The sequence below is a fragment of the Sapajus apella genome, unplaced genomic scaffold, assembly GCF_009761245.1.
Source record: "Sapajus apella isolate SASKATOON/1434 unplaced genomic scaffold, GSC_monkey_1.0 scaffold144, whole genome shotgun sequence".
NCBI classification, from domain to species: Eukaryota; Metazoa; Chordata; class Mammalia; order Primates; family Cebidae; genus Sapajus; species Sapajus apella.
The window spans coordinates 363,699-384,286 of record NW_022437084.1 but is presented as its reverse complement, the minus strand read 5'-3'; the positions used below and the strand labels follow the sequence as shown (position 1 = coordinate 384,286).

The 20,588-nt window shown below is 43.5% G+C and overlaps 3 protein-coding genes and 1 pseudogene across 9 annotated transcripts in view; all 4 read left to right on the top strand.

Moving 5' to 3' along the window:
• Positions 1-7,875, top strand: part of LOC116540719 (zinc finger protein 610) — a 19,487-nt gene extending 11,612 nt beyond the window's left edge. Inside the window, exons 5-6 of the mRNA XM_032264381.1 lie at positions 6,434-7,496; positions 7,635-7,875. Coding sequence (XP_032120272.1) covers positions 6,434-7,496; positions 7,635-7,638 — 1,067 coding nt within the window. The 3' untranslated portion in view covers positions 7,639-7,875. The remainder of the gene's footprint in view (positions 1-6,433; positions 7,497-7,634) is intronic.
• Positions 1-20,588, top strand: part of LOC116540713 (zinc finger protein 480) — a 201,146-nt gene that overhangs the window by 47,454 nt on the left and 133,104 nt on the right. The gene's annotated exons all lie outside the window — the stretch shown is intronic.
• LOC116540729 lies at positions 13,454-13,937 on the top strand (annotated as a pseudogene). The gene has a single exon (XR_004264566.1). The product of XR_004264566.1 is annotated as a 40S ribosomal protein S15a pseudogene (transcript).
• The window catches only part of LOC116540707 (zinc finger protein 528), a 14,304-nt gene continuing 11,351 nt past the window's right edge, over positions 17,636-20,588 (top strand). For 3 of the 6 annotated variants that reach the window (XM_032264350.1, XM_032264353.1, XM_032264352.1), the window contains exon 1: positions 17,731-18,317. Coding sequence is in view for 1 of the 6 variants with exons in the window: in XM_032264347.1 (XP_032120238.1) it covers positions 18,411-18,451 (41 nt within the window). In the remaining 5 variants the exon portion in view is untranslated. The other 3 variants (XM_032264348.1, XM_032264349.1, XM_032264347.1) reach the window with 3 other exon arrangements.

Here is a 20,588-nt window from a genome sequence, read left to right as displayed (position 1 = left end):
AGACTCAGGAACAGAACTCAAACCATGTCTTCCTCTGCCTGGTCTTGCACCACACAGCAATAAACACAGAAAACTCCTGTGACCAAAAACTCCTGTGAGCTTTTTCCTCTACCAATAAGTGAGCAGTCAGTTCTGCAGTGAATACTGGCTGGGTGCCCTTCAATTCTATTCTGATGCTGTGTACCTGGAGCACATCACATCCCACAGGTCTAGGGCCCTCTTTCAGACAGCAGTCACAAGTCCAGGCCTCTGGAACTTTTGACCAGACAGCTTCAAAAGTTGGTGATCCCTCTTTGGGTTTGATTAATTAGCTAGAGTGATTCACAGAGCTCATGGTAATACATACTTAATGTTTACAGGGTTTATTACACAGCATTTTTTTTTTTTTTTTTGAGACGGAATCTTGCTCTGTTGCCAGGCTGGAGTGCAGTGGCACAACCTTGGTTCACTGCAACCTCCACCTCCCCAGTTCAAGCAATTGTGCTGCCTTAGTCTCCAGAGTAGCTGGGACTATAGGCGTGCGCCACCACGCCCAGCTAATTTTTGTATTTTTTTTTTCTTTTTTTAAGACGGGGTTTCACCATGTTGGTCAGGCTGGTCTTGAACTCCCGACCTCAGGTGATCCGCCTGCCTTGGCCTCCAAAGTGCTTGGATTATAGGCATGAGCCACCACGCCCGGCTACACAGCATATTTTAGAGGATCCAGGCCCCGTGTGGTGGCTCGTATCTGTAACCCAAAAATTTTTGGAGCCTGAGGCGGGGAGATTACTTGATCCCAGGAGTTTGAGACCAGCAACATAGTAAGACCGTATCTCTACAAAAAGTTTAAAAATTAGCCAGGCATGGTAGTGCTTGCCTTTTGTCGTCCCAGCTACTCAGGAGGACTGCTTGAGCCCAGGAGCTTAAGGCTGCAGTGAGCTATGATCACACCACTGCACTGCAGCCTGGGTGACACAGAGCAAGATCTTATTCCAAATCACTTGATAAGGAGAAATTAGCAGATGGCAAGAACATAGGGTCAGGTCTGGAGGGTCCCAAGCACAAAAGCTTCTGTTCCCTAGAATTGGCTTGTGCCACCCTCCTGGCACCTGTGTGAGTTCCTGCTCACCTTCCTCTCAGCGTTGGTGTGTTGTGTCCAGAAGATCTCTGAACCCAGACCTTTTAGGTTTCTATAGAAGCTTTATTACATTATATAACTTCATTCTACGTCTTTTTTGTCTTTGTATGAATGGCTTATTTCACATAGCATAGCTTCTTTCAGGTTTATCCATTTTGTAGCATATAAAGACATTTCCATATATTTTTTTTTTTGAGATGGAGTCTTGCACTGTCTGCCAGGCTGGAGTGCAGTGATGTGATCTTGGCTCACCGCAACCTCTGCCGTCTGGGTTTAAGTGATTCTCCTGCCTCAGCCTTCTGAGTACCTGGGATTACAGGTGCCTGCCACCACCCCCAGCTAATTTTTTCTTTTGTATTTTTAGTAGAGACAGGGTTTCACTATGTTGGCCAGGCTGGTCTCAAACCCCTGACCTCGTGATCCACCCTCTTCAGCCTCCCAAAGTGCTGGGATTACAGGCGTCAGCCACCATTCCTGGCCCTTTGTCAGCATTCTTTCCTCTAGACGTAAAGCAGGATGCTCTCTGGCAAGGTCTTAAGACCTATAGTCAGAAAGATTGGGGAAGATGAGAGTCGTGCCTTTGGGAAGGTGAGAGGAAGGCAGGAGAAGGTCGGAGAGGTTCTGTTTCCTGAGCTCTGCCCCAGGGCCTACCACACCCAACATTACAACAGAAGACTGTGGCAGAGGCTATGGGAGTTATGAGCCAGAACTGTGGATATGTATATCATAACACCACATAGCGGTTCCTGGAACCAGTCCTTCCTGGCAACCAACGGACAGCTATATTCTGAATAGAAATAATGCAAGGTAGGCTTTCTGTTTTGTCTTCCTAATTATGAAGGGAAAGCCTTCATTATTTGAACACTCAGTATGATGTTACCTTCTTTTTTTTTTTTAGACGGAGTCCTGCTCTGTCACCAGGCTGGAGTGCAGTGGCACAATCTCAGCTCACTTCAACCTCAGCCTCCCAGGTTCAAGTGATTCTCCTGCCTCAGCCTCCCAAGTAGCTGGGACTACAGGTGTGCACCACCACACCTAGCTAATTTTTTTCTATTTTAGTAGAGATGGGGTTTCACCATATTCTGCAGGATGGTCTCAATCTTCGGACCTCATGATCTGCTGGCCTCAGCCTCCCAAACTGCTGGGATTACAGGTGTGAGCCACCGCGACCAGCCACCTTTTGGCTTTTTGTATATGGCCTCTATTATGTAAAGCGGATTCCTCATATTCCTAATGTATAGTGTTTCTATCATGAGTAGTTGCTGACATTTTTCAAATGTTTTTTTCTCAAGTGGGTTTTTGTTTTTATACTGTTTTTGTGGAGCATTACAGAAATTGATGTTCCTAAGTTGCAATATCTTTGCATTCCGGGAGTAAATTTTACATGACTTATTTCTTACTGTTCTTAACATTTCTATTTCTTCATGTTTAAGTCTTCGTAAGCGGTGTATATCTAGAAATTTAGCCAATTGTTGTGACACAGTTGTGCAATCTCATTTTCTACAATTCAGTTTTATTTGTAATGTCCTCTATTTCATTTCTCATTTTAGTTATTTGAGGCTTATGTTTCATTTTTGTTTTCTTGTTTGTTTAGCTGAATTCAAAGAAGAAACAGCTCCACAATATATTAGTAGACTTCAATACTTTATTTTCAAAAATGGATAGAACCAGATGACTCCACCTCCTGGGTTCAACTGATTCTCCTTACTCAGCCTCCCAAGTAGCTGAGACTACAGGCACATGCCACCACACCTGGCTAGTTTTTGTATTTAGTAGAGACAGGGTTTCACCATGTTGGCCAGGCTGGTCTTGAACTTCTGACCTTAGGTGATCTACCTGCCTCAGCCTCCAAAAGTGCTGGGATTACAGGCTTGAGCCACCATGCTGGCTTATTTATTGAGTAAACATCTGTTCTCTTTGATTTTAATATAGGCATCTCTGCTCTGCTGCTTATTATTTGCATGGAATATCCTTTTCCATCCATTCATTTTCAGCCAATGTATGTCTTAAAAGGGAGTCTGTTGTGGATAGGATTTAGTTGGATCCTGTTTAGTTCTGATTCCAGTGGGAAATCATTTGTAGTTCACGTCCACATAGAGAAGGCCATGTTGTCACATATTATCTGTAGATCTTGTAATGTCTTGTAGATTTTTTTCTTCTTCATTTTTCCCTTATTCCCTGCTTTTGTATTTTGCTGGGTTTTTTTTATAGTGACATGCTTTGAGTCCCGTCTCATCTCCATTGGTGCATGTTTTGTAGATTTTCCATTTGTGATTTCAATTAAAGTTACATAAAACATTGTAACAATAAAACATTATTTTAAAATGTTAACAGCTTAACTCTGATTATGTACAGTAAGCACTACATTATAGCTGTAATCTTTGTTACTGTGGCAGAAATTCCTTTTGTATATGTTATGTTCCCATTAACACATTTGTAGTTCTTTTTAAATAATTTTGCCTTTGAAATGCTAGGAAAGAAAAGTCAAATTACAAATGAAAAGTACCCTAATGCATTATTTTTTTGTTTTTGTTTAAAAAATATTTTTTCATACAGTGTCACTCTCAGGATATATGTTTCTGTATTTGAATCATTTATTGATCTTTAATAGAGAACTTTATATTTTCATTTGGGTTAGAGGTACTGTCTGGGGTCCTTTTATTTCCTTTTGAAGGATTCCCTTTAGCATTTCTTGTGGGACCGTTCGAAAGTGCTAATGACCTTCCTCAGCTCTTCTTTATTCAGGAACATCTAAATTTCTCCTTTCTTTCTGCAAATGAGTTTTGCTTAATATAGTATTGTTAGTTGTTTTCTGTTTGTTTGTTTTGAGAAGTAGTCTTGCTCTGTCGCCCAGGCTGGAGTGCAGTGGCAGGATCTTGGCTCACTGTAACCTCTGTCCCCCTCCAACTCCCAGATTCAAGTGATTCTCCCGCTTCAGCCTCCTGAGTAGCTAGGATTGCAAGCATGCACCACCATGCCCAGCTAATTTTTGTGTTTTCAGCAGAGACAAGGTTTCACCACGTTGACCAGGCTTGTCTTGAACTCCTAACATCAGGTCATCCATCTGCCTTAGCCTCCCAAAGTGCTAGGATTACAGGCGTGAGCCATCATGCCCAGCTGTATTTTTTTTCTGTAAGCACTTTCAACATAACATCTCACTGCGATCTAGCCTGCAAGTTTTCTGCTGGAAAATGCACATAGTCTCATGCAGTTCTCTTATATATACAAGTCTCTTCTTTGTTCCTGCTGTCCAGGTTGTATCTTTCTCTTTGACTTTTGATAATTTGTAATGTGTCTTTCTATGAATGTCCTGTGATTAATTTTAGTTAGAATGGCCAAACTTCTGGAATTTGTATATATCCAGTTCTCTCCTCAAATTTGGGATGTTGTTAGACATTATTTATCTCCCTTCCTTCTTTTCTTTTCCTGCCTTTCCTTTCCTTTTTCCTCTCCATTCCTTTCCTTTCCCACAGGGTCTCACTCTGTCACCCAGGCTGGAGTGAAGTGGCACAATCTCAGCTCACAGCAATCTGCCCCTCTCAGGTTCAAGTGATTTTTGTGCCTCAGCCAGAGGCACAAAATTCCTCAAGTAGCTGGAATTACAGGTGTGTGCCAGCACACCTGGCTAATTTTTGTATTTTTAGTAGAGACAGGGTTTCACCATGTTGGCCAGGCAGATCTCGAACTCCTAGCCTCAAGTGATCCACCTGCCTCAACCTCCTAAAGTGCTGGGATTACAAGCATGAGCCTCTGTGCCTGGTCTGGACGTTATTACTTGAATTGCATTATTACTTGAATTATTACTTGAATTGCAAAAGACAGGGACCCTCTGTCTTCTTATGAACCTCCAATAGTTTGTATATTGTTCTGTTTGACAGCATCCCAAAATGTTGGGGTTTGTGTGCTTTTCTTTGTCATTTTTTCTTTCTGTTTTTTATAGCTGATATTTTGAGTATCCTATCTTTAAGTTTGCTCATTCATCTCTGTGTCTTATTTAGTCTGCTGTTGAAACCGCTAGTAAATTTTTACTTTATTGTATTTCAGCTCTAGAATGTTTGGTTTTGTTTTTTGTTTTTTAAAATGGAGTTTTGCTCTTGTTGCCCAGGCTGGTATGCAGTGGCACAATCTTGGTTCACTGCAACCTCCAACTCCTTGGTTCAAGCGATTCTCTTGCCTCAGCCTCCCAAGTAGCTGGGATTACAAATGACTGCCATCATGCCTGGAAAATTTTTGTATTTTTAGTAGAGACGGGGTTTCACCATGTTGGCCAGGCTGGTCTCGAACTCCTGACCTCAGGTGATCCACCCACTTTGGCCTCCCAAAGTGTTGGCATTACAGGCATGAGCCACTGCGCCCGGCTGGTTTTTTTAAATTAGTTTCTTTTACTGATGGATACAACCTAGGTCGTTTTGGAAAAAAAAAAAAAGAAAAAGAAAATACAGTTTTTCTTTTGCTTGCTATTCTCCATATTATTATGTATTGTTTTCCTGAATTCACTTACTTGTCTGTTCCTTAGCAACTCGGATTACAGGCACATGCCCAAATGCCCAGCTGGATTTTTTGACTTTTAGTAGAGATGAGGTCTTGCTGTGTTACCCAGGCTGCTCCTGAACTGCACTCACACAGTCCTCCTGCCTCGGTCTCCCAAAATACTGAGATACAGACATGAGCCACCACACCCAACCTCATTAAACATTTTAAAGCATTTGCTTTAAGTATCCTTCAAGTAAGTTTTTAGGTTTGGTTTCTGAAGATGTATACATTTATTTATTACTATTTTGCCCTTTTAGCCATATTTCCCCATCTTTTTGTAGGCCTTGTACCTCTTTTTTTAGGTTTGGTAAAACTAAACTACTTCTTTCAGTTCTTTTATATAAGAATTGTGCACAGGGAAACCTTTCCCAAGTAGCCTGTTGTAGAGAGTGTGGGGACACCTCAGTCCTTTTCTGGGGATGTGTCTTTCCTAGCTTTATGCATATATTATGCTACTACTAATGTTCATACAACTGCTCTTAAATGTCTTATTTTCTCTAAGGGGCTCATCCCTGCCTTTTCTGAGAAGCTTTGAGTTTCTGTTCTATGTTTCTGCCCTTTATCTTTCTCAAAGTCACCTGTAATCCTTCCGAGTCCCACAGATTCCCCACTTCTCCAGTGCATCACGTCACCCCCTTGTGTTTTCAGCTCTCACAATGCGACACACAACGTATACCGATACTTCTGGTGTCTCAGTTGGGTGAGACAGGTTCTAGTCCCTCTACCAGACTGTAAACATGCCAGAATCATGGGTTCATGTTTTACTCTTCCTTGCTTTTCTAGGGAGGAGCTGTATATTAAGAAGCAATGCAGGAAACAAGCGTATTAAAAATCAACTTGGATTAACCCTTGAGTCCCATCTGTCTGAATTGCAGCTGTTTCAAGCTGCAAGGAAAATCTATGGAAGTAATCAAGGTGAAAAGTTTACAAACCATAGTTCCTCAGTTTCACCACTTCAAAAAATTTCTTCTAGTTTCACAACACACATTTTTAATAAATACAGAAACGATTTTATTGATTTACCATTACTCCCACAAGAAGACAAAGTATACATTAGAGGAAAATCTTATGAATGTGAAGATGGCAAAGTTTTTAGAGTGTCTGCAAGCCTTACTAACCATCAAGTAATCCATACTGCAGATAAACCTTACAAATGTACTCAGTGTGGCAAGGTCTTTAGTCGCAATTCACACCTTGTAGAACATTGGAGAATTCATACTGGACAGAAGCCTTACAAATGTAGTGAATGTGACAAAGTGTTTAATCGCAATTCAAATCTTGCTCGACATCAAAGAATTCATACTGGAGAGAAGCCTCACAAATGTAACGAATGTGGCAAAGCATTTAGAGAGTGTTCAGGACTTACTACCCATCTTGTAATCCATACTGGAGAGAAACCTTACAAGTGTAATGAGTGTGGCAAGAACTTTAGGCACAAATTTTCTCTCACCAACCATCAGAGAAGTCACACTGCAGAAAAACCTTATAAATGTAACGAATGTGGCAAGGTCTTTAGTCTGCTTTCATACCTTGCACGGCATCAAATAATTCATAGTACAGAGAAGCCCTATAAGTGTAATGAATGTGGAAGAGCATTTCGCAAGCGTTCAGGCCTTATGGCCCATCTTCTCATCCATACTGGAGAGAAACCTTACAAATGTAATGAATGCGACAAGGTCTTTGGGCGCAAATTATACCTAACCAACCATCAGAGAATTCATACTGGAGAGAGACCTTACAAGTGTAATGCATGTGGCAAGGTCTTCAATCAAAATCCACACCTTGCACGACATCGGAAAATTCACGCTGGAGAGAATTCGCTGCGCACCTTTCAGATGCAATCAATGTGACAGTCTTTTTTTTTTTTAAAGATGGGGTTTCACCATGATGGCCAGGCTGGTCTTGAACTCCTGACCTCAGGTGGTCCACCCACCTTGGCCTCCCAAAGTGCTAGGATTACAGGCGTGAGCCACTGCACCCAGCCGTGACAAAGTCTTTAGATAAAATTCATACCTAGCACAACAGTGGATGACTCAGGAGAAAAACCTTACAAATATCGTAAAATGTGGCAAAGAATTTAGTTTGCATTCAAGCCTTTTTACCCATCTGTTGATCCACCCTGAAAGGAAAACTTACAAATGTAAAGCTAATGACATATATATAAATAATATATAGAGAACAGGGCTGGGCACGATCACACGTGTAATCCTAGTATTTTGGGAGGCCCAGGTAGGCAGATCATGAGGTCAGAAGTTCGAGACCAGCCTGGCCGACATGGGGAAACTCCGTCTCTACCAAAAATACAAGTAGTGGCACATGCCTGTAATCCCAGCTCCTCGAGAGACTGAGGCAGATCACTTGAACCCAGGAGGCACTGGGATTACAGGTGTGAACCACTGTGTCCAGCCTAGTTTAAATTTTTCTTAGTGTGAATGAATACATCCTTTTTACCAACATTGTTTAACAATCTTACCTCAGGAGGATCCTTTATAGCCCAGAATAATGTCCCATTAGGATTTTAAGATTGAAGCAGCCAGAATTGTGTGTGTGAGTGTGTGTGTGTGTGTGTGTGTGTGTGTGTGTGTGTGTGTTTGTGAGATAACATATACTTTTGGGTGCACATACTTGGGTAAGTATGATTTTGAGTAATTACATGTAGTACTTGAGTTGTTCTTTGTACTCTGGAGTAGGATGCTTACGTGGGTAAATCGAAAATCAGTTTGTGAGTAGCAGTACAATTTCAGCCTTGTACACCCTCACATGTACACCACTGTTAATGAGCATGCCTGTATTATATTTCTACATGCCTCTTTCTTGTGTACCAAATAAGACCCATGGTGTGCGCCTTCATTTTCATGCAGCAAAAATAAATAGTAATACCACAAATATTATGAAATAAAGTATGGGCTTGGGGGTAAAAATGCTGTAACATAATTTCTTTTTGTACCTGTACTCAGTGACGTAATTTGAAAATATTAATGTTCATCCATCTTTGAAGTCTAAGCACATAGAGAATTTTGTTTTGGTACGTTAACTAGGAACTTCATATAGTCACCCTCACAAGTTTTTTGGTAATTTGAACTTTTGACCACTCTCCTGGAACTTAATAAGTCTCCCTAAGGTTTGGTTGGATATTGAGAATGATGACGCCATACACTGACATAGTCTGAGAGTGTTCATTATATAATGAGGCTTTCTGGGGAAAGCAGGGTATACTTTTCCACCTGGTCCAAAATTGGCTTCAGAAAAGTGAGATAGGTGACTGTCTTGGGGTGTCATGATTGCTAAAGGGCAGGGCTGAGGTGGGGGTGCACACTTGTTTGAAATTCCAGTTGGTTCCAAAGGAGTGGCCACTGGGGCTTTATTATGATTTGACCAGATCCACATAATAGGAAGAGGGAGTGCAGAGGTATAAAAGGTGTGAGTGTTCAGACATCATAAAATGCAGTCAACTCTGTTAGAACACTGAATATTTCCTCTTGAAACGCCTGCCAGCTTGGTTAGGACATACCCCCAATTTATAATACCTAATTATAGAATATTCTATAATTATTGACATAATTCTGTAATATATTACCCAATAAATGACAATTTTGTCATCTTTATTATACAATAAATATAATTTTACAAGAGCATTTTTCCAAAAGCTATGGATATGTCATTTTCAGATTATGGTATTATGCAATATATTCCATGGTTCACTTTCAATTGTAATAAAATTCTATTTTTGTATGTATATATATTTTTACATTTATTTCATACGTTGCATCCAAATTCAATGTTTAATACATTTCTTCTCTGTTTTGCTCTGGTGAAAACTTTAGGGGACAAATAAATGAGGGTGTTGTTTGGAGACAAAATTTTGTGACATGAGACAGCATGGTGGCATGCTTCTGTAGTCCCAGGTACTTGGGAGGCTGAGGTGGGAGGATCACTTGATCCCAGCAGGTCCAGGCTGCAGTCAGTGAGCTGTGATTGTGTGACTGCACTCCAGCCTGGGGGACAGAGTGAGACCGTCTCAAAAAAGTTGTGACATGAGTATCCCATAAGACAATGGCAGATACAGACTAGGTTTAATATCAGTATGAAAAAGAAAAATATTTTTACTCTATTAGAAGACTGCAAATCATGTGAAGTGATTCCAGCCCTTTATTCTTTTCAGATATTCTGGATATTCTGGCTCTTGGGTTTTTTTTTTTTTTTTTCCCCTGGCCTTTCATCATGTTGGATAATCTTGTCAGTTATCCACAAAATGCCTTGACAGGAAATATATTAATCCCATGTATCAGTGTAGGGTAATTTCACATTGTTTGTTGAGTCTTCCGATAAATGGATTTTTTTTTTTTTTTGAGACGGAGTTTCGCTCTTGTTACCCAGGCTGGAGTACAATGGCGCGATCTCGGCTCACCGCAACCTCTGCTTCCTGGGTTCTGGCAATTCTCCTGCTTCAGCCTCCTGAGTAGCTGGGATTACAGGCACGCGCCACCATGCCCAGCTAATTTTTTGTATTTTTAGTAGAGACGGGGTTTCACCATGTTGACCAGGATGGTCTCGATCTCTTGACCTCGTGATCCACCCGCCTCGGCCTCCCAAAGTGCTGGGATTACAGGCTTGAGCCACCGCGCCCGGCCGACTTTCTTTATTTCTTTGAAAGTTTATATTATGAATGAGTGTTGGATTTTGTCAAATTTTTTTCTGCATCACTTTATAGAATCCTATCATTTTTTTCTTTTTATCATGTTAATATTGATTAAACGTTATATATGGATTGATTTATTCTTCTCGCAACCCAGTTTGGACAGAACATTAAATTTGAAATGATTAGGCTGGGTGCAGTGGCTCACACCAGTAATCCCAGCAGTTTGGGAGGTCGAGGTAGGCAGATCCCATGAGGCTTTTGTGGGATGCATTTCTATTTTCATTTGTTTTAAAAAAGTTTTAGTTTAATAATTCTTAATTTTTTTTATTGACTCACTGTTCATTCTGGAGTATGTCTCAAGGAAGCTGAAAAGGTGAGGGACAACGTGTTTTAATATCAATGTGGAAAATGGATATTTCTTCTGAGAGGAGGGGCGTCTGGTTTCTAGGAACAGTCTTTGAGAGTTACAGCTTTAATTATGGCAGGGAGGCTCAGGGAACTGTAGAAAGAAAAAGTTCTTTTCAGCCTCACCGAGTGCCCCCTGTGCTCAGCAGTTGGTAGAGTAAATGGGATGAGCTACAGGATTACATTTAGGCAAAGGCCTTTGCTCTTCACCCAGCATACACTCTCACCCTGCACACACTTCTGTCCTTCCCCATTGTCTTCTCTAGCAAGGCAAAGCTGATGCTTCCTTAGTTGTGTGATTAAGGAAGAGAAGTCGTGTATCTTTTTGTGCCTCTCCTTTACACCTCCCTCAGGTCTTTGACCTTCCTTTCTACTGCTCCGCTTAGACTTTCACTTCTTGCAGTTGCACTATCACCCAAGACCCAAGGATTTAGATTGTGAATAATATTCAAGCCAACATCATTGCCAAGTGAGAAATCTTTTTTTTTTTTTTTTTTTTTTTTTTCCCGAGACAGAGTCTTGCTCTGTTGCCCAGGCTGGAGTGCAGTGGTGCAATCTTGGCTCACTGCAACCTCTGCTTCCTGGGTTCAAGCAGTTCTGCCTCAGCCTCCCGAATAGCTGGGTTTACAGGCACATGCCACCATGCCTGGCTAATTTTTGTGTTCTTAGTAGAGACAGGGTTTCACCACGTTGGCCAGGCTGGTCTCAAACTCTTGACCTCGTAATCTGCCTGTCTTGGCCTCCCAAAGTGCTGGGATTACAGGCATGAGCCACCATGCCCGTTCCACAACTGAGAAATCTTTAACTCCAGGACCTTTTCTCCGTGGAGGGATCTTGGCAGCATAGAAACTTCTCTTTCTGCAGAGTTTAGACTCTTATTGGAAAAGCAGGTCACTGCTCCTGCCCAGCTCACCCTCACTCACAGTGGTGACCATCCCAAGAACAATAGCACATCCCATGAACAGTAGCATGCCCTCTGGCATGGCCTTCATTTTGGGGGACGGAACCCTCAACACACCCATCCCCCAAAACAAAGCCTATGCCAGAGGGTGTGTTAGTGTCACTCTGTGTCATTCTTTTACCCAGTAAATGCAGAGACTGTATTTTACTCCAGCCTTTGTTGTTGTTCTCACCAGGGATAAAAATGGTAAACCAACAGAATATATACTTCTATCCTACCTAGTTTATTTGTTTGAGGAGAGAGGGGAGGAGTGAGGAAGCAAAGAGAGGAAGAGAAAAATGGGAGGAAAAGTCAAGTCTAGTTTTAGTGGTGGATTTCTATTGCTAATATTTTGTTAAGAATTTCTGCGTCTTTCCGGGCGCGGTGGCTCAAGCCTGTAATCCCAGCACTATGGGAGGCCGAGGCGGGTGGATCACGAGGTCAAGAGATCGAGACCATCCTGGTTAACATGGTGAAACCCCGTCTCTACTAAAAATACAAAAAAATTAGCTGGACATGGTGGCGCGAGAATAAAAAAAAAAGAATTTTATTTATGAGGGACTTAGCTTTCAGTCACCATGTTTTCCTTGAAAATATGTTTATCTAGTTTTGGTACCACTTAATTTTCAGTCACCTTTTTTTTTTTTCTAATGTCTTTGTTTAGTTTTGGTATCATGCTAATACTGAATACTGATCTCATTAGTTGAGTTGGACTCCTACAATCATTCTGGGATTATTCACAACTGCCAAGATGGGTCAGCAACCCAAATGTCTCTTGATGGATGGGTGGATAACAAAATTCCCTCCTCTTCTACATTGTGAAAGAAATTCTGTACAATTGCTGTAAGTAATTCTTTACAAATCGGACAAAATTGTCTAGTGTCACCATCTGTTCCTGTTTATTTCTCCATTTGTGATAATTTTTTTCTTTTCGAGACAGAATTTCACTCTTGTCACCCAGCCTAGAGTGTAATAGCCTGATCTCACTTACTACAACCTCCACTTCCCAGGTTCAAGTGATTTGTCCTGTCTCAGCCTCCTGAGTAGCTGGGATTACAGACACCTGCCACTACACCCGGCTAATTTTTAAATTTTTATTAGAGTTGGGGTTTCACTGTGTTGGCCAGGCTGGTCTTGAACTCCTGACCTCAGGTAATCTGTCCACTTTGGCTTCCCAAAGTGCTAGGATTACAGGTGTAAGCCACCGTACCTGACTGGTAATTTTTTAATTGAGAAAATAATACAAAATATGAGCTCTGCCCCTTAACAGATTTTTAAGTGTACAATTCAATACTAATCAGTATAGGCATTGTTATATAACACATAGTTATATATCACACATAGATATATATCCAGAAGTTAGTCACCGTGCATAACTGAAATTTTATATGCTGTATCTAGCAAATATTTTCCCACCCATCTTCATCCTCTGGCAACCACCATTCTACTCTATGTTTTTATATGTCTAACTCATTAGACATAATTGATATAATTGGCATTGTGCTGTATTTTTTTTTTTAGCTCCTTTGTCCATTTACCAGTATTTGTCTTTTTTAAAATTATTTAAAAATTTTTTTTTTTTTTTAAACGGGGTTTCACCGTGTTGGTCAGGCTGGTCTTGAAATCCCGACCTCAGGTGATCCGCCCGCCTTGGCCTCCAAAGTGCTTGGATTACAGTCTTGAGACACCACGCCCGGCCAGTATTTGTCTTTTTGTGACTGGTTGGTTTCAGTTACCGTGTTGTGCTCAAGGTTTATTCGTGTTGTCATATTTGAGGGACTTTCCTACTTTTTAAAGGCTGAATAAGATTCCATTCCATGGCTCTTTCCGCCATCTTTCCGTGCCGCCACAATGGTGCGCATGAATGTCCTGGCTGATGCTCTCAAGAGCATCAACAATGCGGAAAAGAGAGGCAAACGCCAGGTGCTTATTAGGCCGTGCTCCAAAGTCATCGTCCGGTTTCTCACTGTGATGATGAAGCATGGTTACATTGGCGAATTTGAAATCATTGATGATCACAGAGCTGGGAAAATTGTTGTGAACCTCACAGGCAGGCTAAACAAGTGTGGTGTGATCAGCCCCAGATTTGATGTGCAACTCAAAGATCTAGAAAAATGGCAGAATAATCTGCTTCCGTCCCGCCAGTTTGGTTTCATTGTATTGACAACCTCAGCTGGCATCATGGACCATGAAGAAGCAAGACGAAAACACACAGGAGGGAAAATCCTGGGATTCTTTTTCTACGGATGTAATACATATATTTACAAATAAAATGCCTCATGGAAAAAAAAAAAAAAAAAAGATTCCATTCCATGTATAATACCATAATTTTGTTATCCACCACCAGTAGACATTTGGGTTGCTGACCCGTCTTGGCTATTGTGAATAATCCCACAATGATTATAGGAGTGCAAATATGTCCTTATGATCCTGATCTTAATTCTGGATAAAATCCTAGAGGTGGAATTGCTGTATTAATGTGGTAGTTCTATTTTTAAGTTTTTGAGATCCCGCCCAGGCGGGAGTGGAGTGGCCGGCATCTCGGCTCACTGCAGCCTCCAACTGATGGACTCAAGCGGTCCTCCCGCCTCAGCTTCCGGGGTAGCTAGGACCACAGGCGAGCGCCCCTACGACGGCCTTAAAATTAATTTTAATAGCAGGAAGTTTTGTGGATCTAATCACCAACAGACTTTCCCTGTGCCGGGGCATGATCTGTTTTCAGGAAACTGAGTTGCTCGGGAGTGCAAGGCAAGTCCCGCCTCCAAACCGGAGGAGCTGGGAATGAGGCGGAGAGAAGCGCAGTCCCCGCCCAATCCCGCCCGGGCCTAACCTCTCGGCTGCGCGCGCAGCTTCTTGGAGACCCGGAAGCAGATTACGCGTGGAGTGACGGTTATGCTGCGGCATGTGAGTTTCCCTCTGTTAGATTAAATTTGGGATGCCGATTCCCTTCTCGCTTCTGTACCCGGCGTCTCCGGGGCCACAGAGACCTTGAAATCGCCGCACAACTCCCTCCACCCCGAGTAAACTCAGACGTTCTAATAAGAGTCCAGCATTCACTTCACTGTTTGTGTGTGTGTGTGTGTGTGTTTTGAGACGGAGTCTCGCTCTGTCACCCAGGCTGGAGTGCAATGACGCGATCTCGGCTCACTGCAACCCCCGCCTCCCGGGTTCAAGCGATTCTCCTGCCTCAGCCTCCCAACTTGGGACTACAGGCGTGCGCCACCACGCCCAGCTAATTTTTGTATTTTTAGTAGAGACGGGGTTTCACCATGTTGGCCAGGATGTTGTCTATTTCTTTTCTTTCTTTTTTTTTTTTAAAGATGGGGTTTCGGCATGATGGACAGGCTGGTCTTGAACTCCTGACCTCAGGTGATCCACCCACCTTGGCCTCCCAAAGTGCTAGGATTACAGGCGTGAGCCACCGCGCGCAGCCAATGTTCTCTATTTCTTGACCTCGTGATCCGCCCCCCTAGGCCTTCCAAAGTGCTGAAACTACAGGCGTGAGCCACCGCGCCGGCCTTCCCTGACTGTTAAAAGCGTTCAGAGGCTGGTCCCGTCCCCGGTGTTTCACCACAGGGCCAAGTGGACAGCTCCTATCGCCGAGTTTTCCTGCTTCAGACACCTAGAGACGCCCCGCGCCGCGTAAAGTTCTCACCCGCGAGATGGGTCCAAGTCTCTCCGGTCCCCCAAGCCTCGCCCTCTTTTCACAGGCCAGCCCCCTTTTCTGTGCCTTAAATGAGAGGAAACCTATCTGATGTTTATTACTGATTGTGATGTTTCAATCTCCATTGGACTTTTGCCAATACCTAAATATTTGGTTGACAAAATTTAGTTTAGTGCAAAAGTAAGGACAAAACCGCTATCACTTTTGCACCAACCTAATATTTATGGGCCAGGGGGAGTAGCATGGTCCTGGAATCCCATCTTCTCCGGAGGCTCAGGCTGGAGAATTCTTTGAGCACAGCAGTTTGAGACCACTCTGGGCAACATAGTGAAACTCCCATCTCAATTTTTAAAACAGTATGGGTATTTAATAGAGATTGGAATTCAAGTTTCTATGTTTTTACATGGTCTAACTTTTTAAAGTGGTTTAATATGCAGTAATGTTTATAAAGTGAATTGAGCACAATTTATACATTTTTATTGCAAGCATGCTGAAATGTATATTATTAAAAATAACAATGAAATCCAGGCACAGTGGTGCATGCACACCTATCATTCTAGTTACTCGGAGAGGGTATCATTTGAGGCCAGGAGTTCAAGGCTGTAGTGTGCAATGAATAAGCCACTACACTGCAACCTGGACATATAAAAAACAGAAAGACAAATAGAATTTAAAAAAGAAGTCGTGGGGCCTGCAACTGCAAGGTTGTTGGTTCAAATCCTTAGTGAAGCCAGTCTTAAATTAACAAAAAAAAGAAACCTCCTAAGGAAATTTTGGCCGGGCGCGGTGGCTCAAGCCTGTAATCCCAGCACTTTGGGAGGCCGAGGCGGGTGGATCACGAGATCAAGAGATCGAGACCATCCTGGTCAACATGGTGAAACCCCGTCTCTACTAAAAATACAAAAAAATTCAGCTGGGCATGGTGGCGTGTGCCTGTAGTCCCAGCTACTCAGGAGGCTGAGGCAGGGGAATTGCCTGAACCCAGGAGGCGGAGGTTGCGGTGAGCCGAGATCGCGCCATTGCACTCCAGCCTGGGTAACAAGAGCGAAACTCCGTCTCAAAAAAAAAAAAGTATGTGAATAAGAGTGAAAATGCTGTACTACAAGAAGTGCAGCACACTTCTACTCCAGTTCCCAGTAAAGCTCCTTATCTCCATCTGAGACTACCTCAGTGTGGACTTTTTGGTCATTCAGCAACCATTCTTTAGGAAGCTCCAAACTTTCTCATGTCTTCCTGTCTTCTTTTGAGCCCAGGCTGGAGTGCAATGGCGCGATCTCGGCTCACCGCAACCTCCGCCTCCTGGGTTCAGGCAATTCTCCTGCCTCAGCCTCCTGAGTAGCTGGGATTACAGGCACGCACCACCATGCCCAGCTGATTTTTTGTATTTTTAGTAGAGACGGGGTTTCACCGTGTTGACCAGGATGGTCTCGATCTTTTGACCTCGTGATCCACCCGCCTCAGCCTCCCAAAGTGCTGGGATTACAGGCTTGAGCCACCGTGCCCGGCCCTCTTTTTTGTTTTTTAAAGACACAGTTGGTTAACGTATTTTCATAGTGGCTTTAGTCCTTCATACCCAACATGGTGTCCCTAGGAAAGTCTCTGGCATTGAGCACAGGGTTGACCGTCACCCTCTGGAGTGAATGGGGACTAGAAATGAAAAGCACTTATCTTCTGTGGGGCATTGACATGAAATTGCATATTCCACCCTGGCAGGGTTTTGCATTTCACATTGTCGCTTGCATCCTGTTCCAGACAATTCCAACGTGTGTTAATTCAATTCCTAAAACTTGCCCTTCCTTTTTTTCCTTCTTCTTTTCCTTTCCCTTCTTCCTTTCCCTCCTTCCTTTTCTTGTCCATTTCTTTTCGCTTTTTTCTCTTGGTTTTCTCTCTTCTTCTACTTATCTTTCTTTTCTCTCTTCTCTCTCTGCTTCCACAGAAAGCAGGAGGGACTTGAAATTCATTTTAATAGAAGGAATTTTCGTGGATATAATCACCAACCGATTTTACTCTGCGTAGGCAAAATCTGTTTCCAGACCGCTGAGCGGATCTTGCCTCCAAAACCCTGAAAACAAGCACAGTGCAACATCATTGAGGTACAGCCAGATCTATCTCACTAGGGCTAAGAGGATTGCCGCCGCAAGTATGATAAGCAGGCCTGCCTGGGGCAACAACATTGCAACAGCATTGGAGGGAGGCGAGTCAGGCAAACTGAAGCGCAGGCCCCTCCCCGGCCTCGTCCCGGCCAGCCTAGGTCCCACCCCACCCAAGTACCAGCCAGCCCAGGTCCCGGCCCGTCCCGGTCTCTAGGATGCGCGATCAATTTCCTGCAAACCCGGAAGCGGATCGCTGGGAGTGAACGCCTAGAGCGCAGTTTCCGGTAGAACCGGAAGTCGATCGCTTGGAGAGCGTTTCGCAGAAGCGCGTGAGTTTCCCTTTGTCTAGACTAATTCTACGCTGCTCAATTCTTCTGGGCTTCTACACCCGGGATATGAGTGGCAGGCAGACCTGGAAATCCCGGCACGGCTTCCTCCACCGCGAGTAAACTCAGACGTCCTTTGAGAGTCTCGGAGTCGCTTTCCTGCGTGTTAAAATCGCTTGGAGGCTGCTCCTGTGCCCGGTCTTTTTGCCCTATGGCCATGTAGACATCTCCTATCGTGGAGATTTCCTGCTTCAAATTCTTTACTAATCCCTACATACGCCCCATACCACTTAAAGTCCTTACCCGCGAGGTGGATTCAAGTCTCTCTGGTCCCCCAGCCTCGGCCTTCTTGGCCCCTGGAGCGCGGCGCCCCAACGCGGCACGAGACGCCGCGTACTCTGCCGGGTTTCTGCAGACTCCACTCCTCTCCTGGCCCACTCCTGCCTTTTTCCTCCTTGATCTGGACCCTGTGTTCCCCAGGCCTCCCTTTCCCAGCCACCGCTTCTCCTCACCCTGAGTGTCGGGAGTGACTTTTATCTCCTGACATCCAGTGTTCTCTGGAGCCAGCGTCCAGCGCACTGAAAATGAGCTCTTCCGGAGGTGGGCATCTTACTCCAATCTCCTCCCTGTGAATGTGTGGAGAAAAATAGATGGAGAACGAGTCAGAGGAAATAGAGAAATTTTGAAAGAGAAATGAAGAATGAGAGACCCATTAACAGACGGCAAAGTAGAAGGTGAGTGAGGGGTTTGCAGAGACACAGTGAAAGAAGGTGCCGAGAAAGTAGCAGGGGGAGAAAAGTAACTAAAAATGTAGAGAAAACTGGATCTGTAGAAAGACAGAAGTTCAACAAGATAGGGAAGGCTCCTCAGACAGAGAGTGGGAGAGAGGGGGAGGGATTTGGAGTCAGGGCAGACAGAGCAGCATGGCCCTGGGACAGTCAGAGGGGGCAGCTGGTGACAAGGAGAGGAGAGGGAGAACCACAGCGGGGGGAGGCCTGGTATCTGAGGGTGCCAGAGAGTGGGGACAGGGGGATGTGTAATAGGGAAGATGGAATTTTACAGGGAGAGCCCAAGGGGAGCTGAGTTGCGGGAGGAAAGAGGCAGAAATGTATGGAGGTTAGGGACAATGAAAGAGCAGAAAGAGGAATAAGAATTGAAAAAGGGGCTCAAAATGTACAGAATCCTAGGGGAAAATAAAGAGAAAAAAAGAGCTGGGGAAAAAAGATGAGAATGAGAGCTATGTACAGAATGAGGGAGGGAAACAGTAGTGAGAAAAGAGGGGGACTCAGGTTACAAATGAATGGTCAGTTGATTGGAAATTATGATTAAATTGTGGCGTATTAATTTGTTTATAATATAAAATTTGTCTAAAATACATGAGGCCTCGGACCGTGTCTCAAGTGTGTAATCCCAACACTTTGGGAGGCTGAGGTGGGCGGATCACTTGAGTTGAGACCAGTCTGGCCAACAAGGTGAAAACCCATCTCTAGTAAAAATACAAAATTAGCTGGGCAGAATGGCCTGCACCTGTAATCCCAGCTACTTGGGAGGCTGAGGCAGGAGAATCGCTTAATCCTGGGGAGGCAGAGGTTGCAGTGAGCCTATATCACACCACTCCCCTCCAGCTTAGGTGACAGAGCATTACTCTGTCTCAAAAAAAAAAAAAAAAAAAACCCACACACAAACACACGTAAAGATGTGTTTTTATAAGGCATGTGCATTCTATAATTCTTGGCATCAGAGGTTAGCTTCCATTTGTAATCTCTATTCTACCAGTGGGCCAGAGGGCAGTGACTGGGCTGATTCAGGTATGATTCACTCTCTTCTCTTTTCCTCCTTTTTTTTTTTTTTTTTTTTTTAAAATTGGAGACAGTGTCTTGTTCTGTTGCTCAGGCTGGAGTGCAGTGGCATCATCTTGGCACACGGCGACCTCCACATCCCTGGTTCAAGCAATTCCCCTGCCTCAGCCTCCTGAGTAGCTGAAATTACAGGTGCACACCATCATGACCAGCTAATTTTTTTGTATTTTTAGTAGAGGTGGAGTTTCACCGTGCTGGCCAGACTGGTATCAAACTCCTGACCTCAGGCAATCTGCCCACCTTGGCCTCCCAAAGTGCTGGGATTACAGGCGTGAGCCACCACACCTGGCCACTCTCTTCTCTTTTCTTGGGATGGACTAGGGTGTGAGTGAGTGTATAAGATAGGAAAAACCCAAGTGGTTTTTTGTGCTCTCACAGTGAACACAATGGAGAGCACTCAACACAGAATGCCTTATCTCTGGTCACCAAAATAATATGGGGATACTTGTCACCAATAAGCAATTCTTCGTTAAATAGCAACTGGGTGTTCTGTAATTTAGCTCAGTTTAACTGGTCAGTGTAGGAACAACCACACACGTTTTGATCACTAGAGGCGAGGTATTCTCTGTGTGGTGTAAGAGTAGTAAAAACAGTGTGGTTTCTTCCTATCTCAAATAGTAAGAGAAAGAGTTTTCCAAAAGGCCCACCCACCTGTCTCTAGGTCTCTGGTCTTACTCAGTAGTGACTGCGAATTGTCCCTGCTGCTGGCTGCTGCTGACCATGAGACTTTGTGCCACAAGCCAGCCCCATTCACACTCTCTTGATGACATGGCATCCCTCCTCCACAGTGTCGTCAGTTTTTACTTCAAGGGAATTACGTTGATCGGTGTACCCAGATGGAAGTGTTGCCTGTTAAAACACACACACACACAGTAATGCCTTTATTGGTCAGTGTACCTAGATGTAGGTATTGCCGATTAAAACACACACACACATACACACCACACACAGTAATTCCTTTTTTATTTTTTATTTATTTATTTTTGAGACGAAGTTTCACTCTTGTTACCCA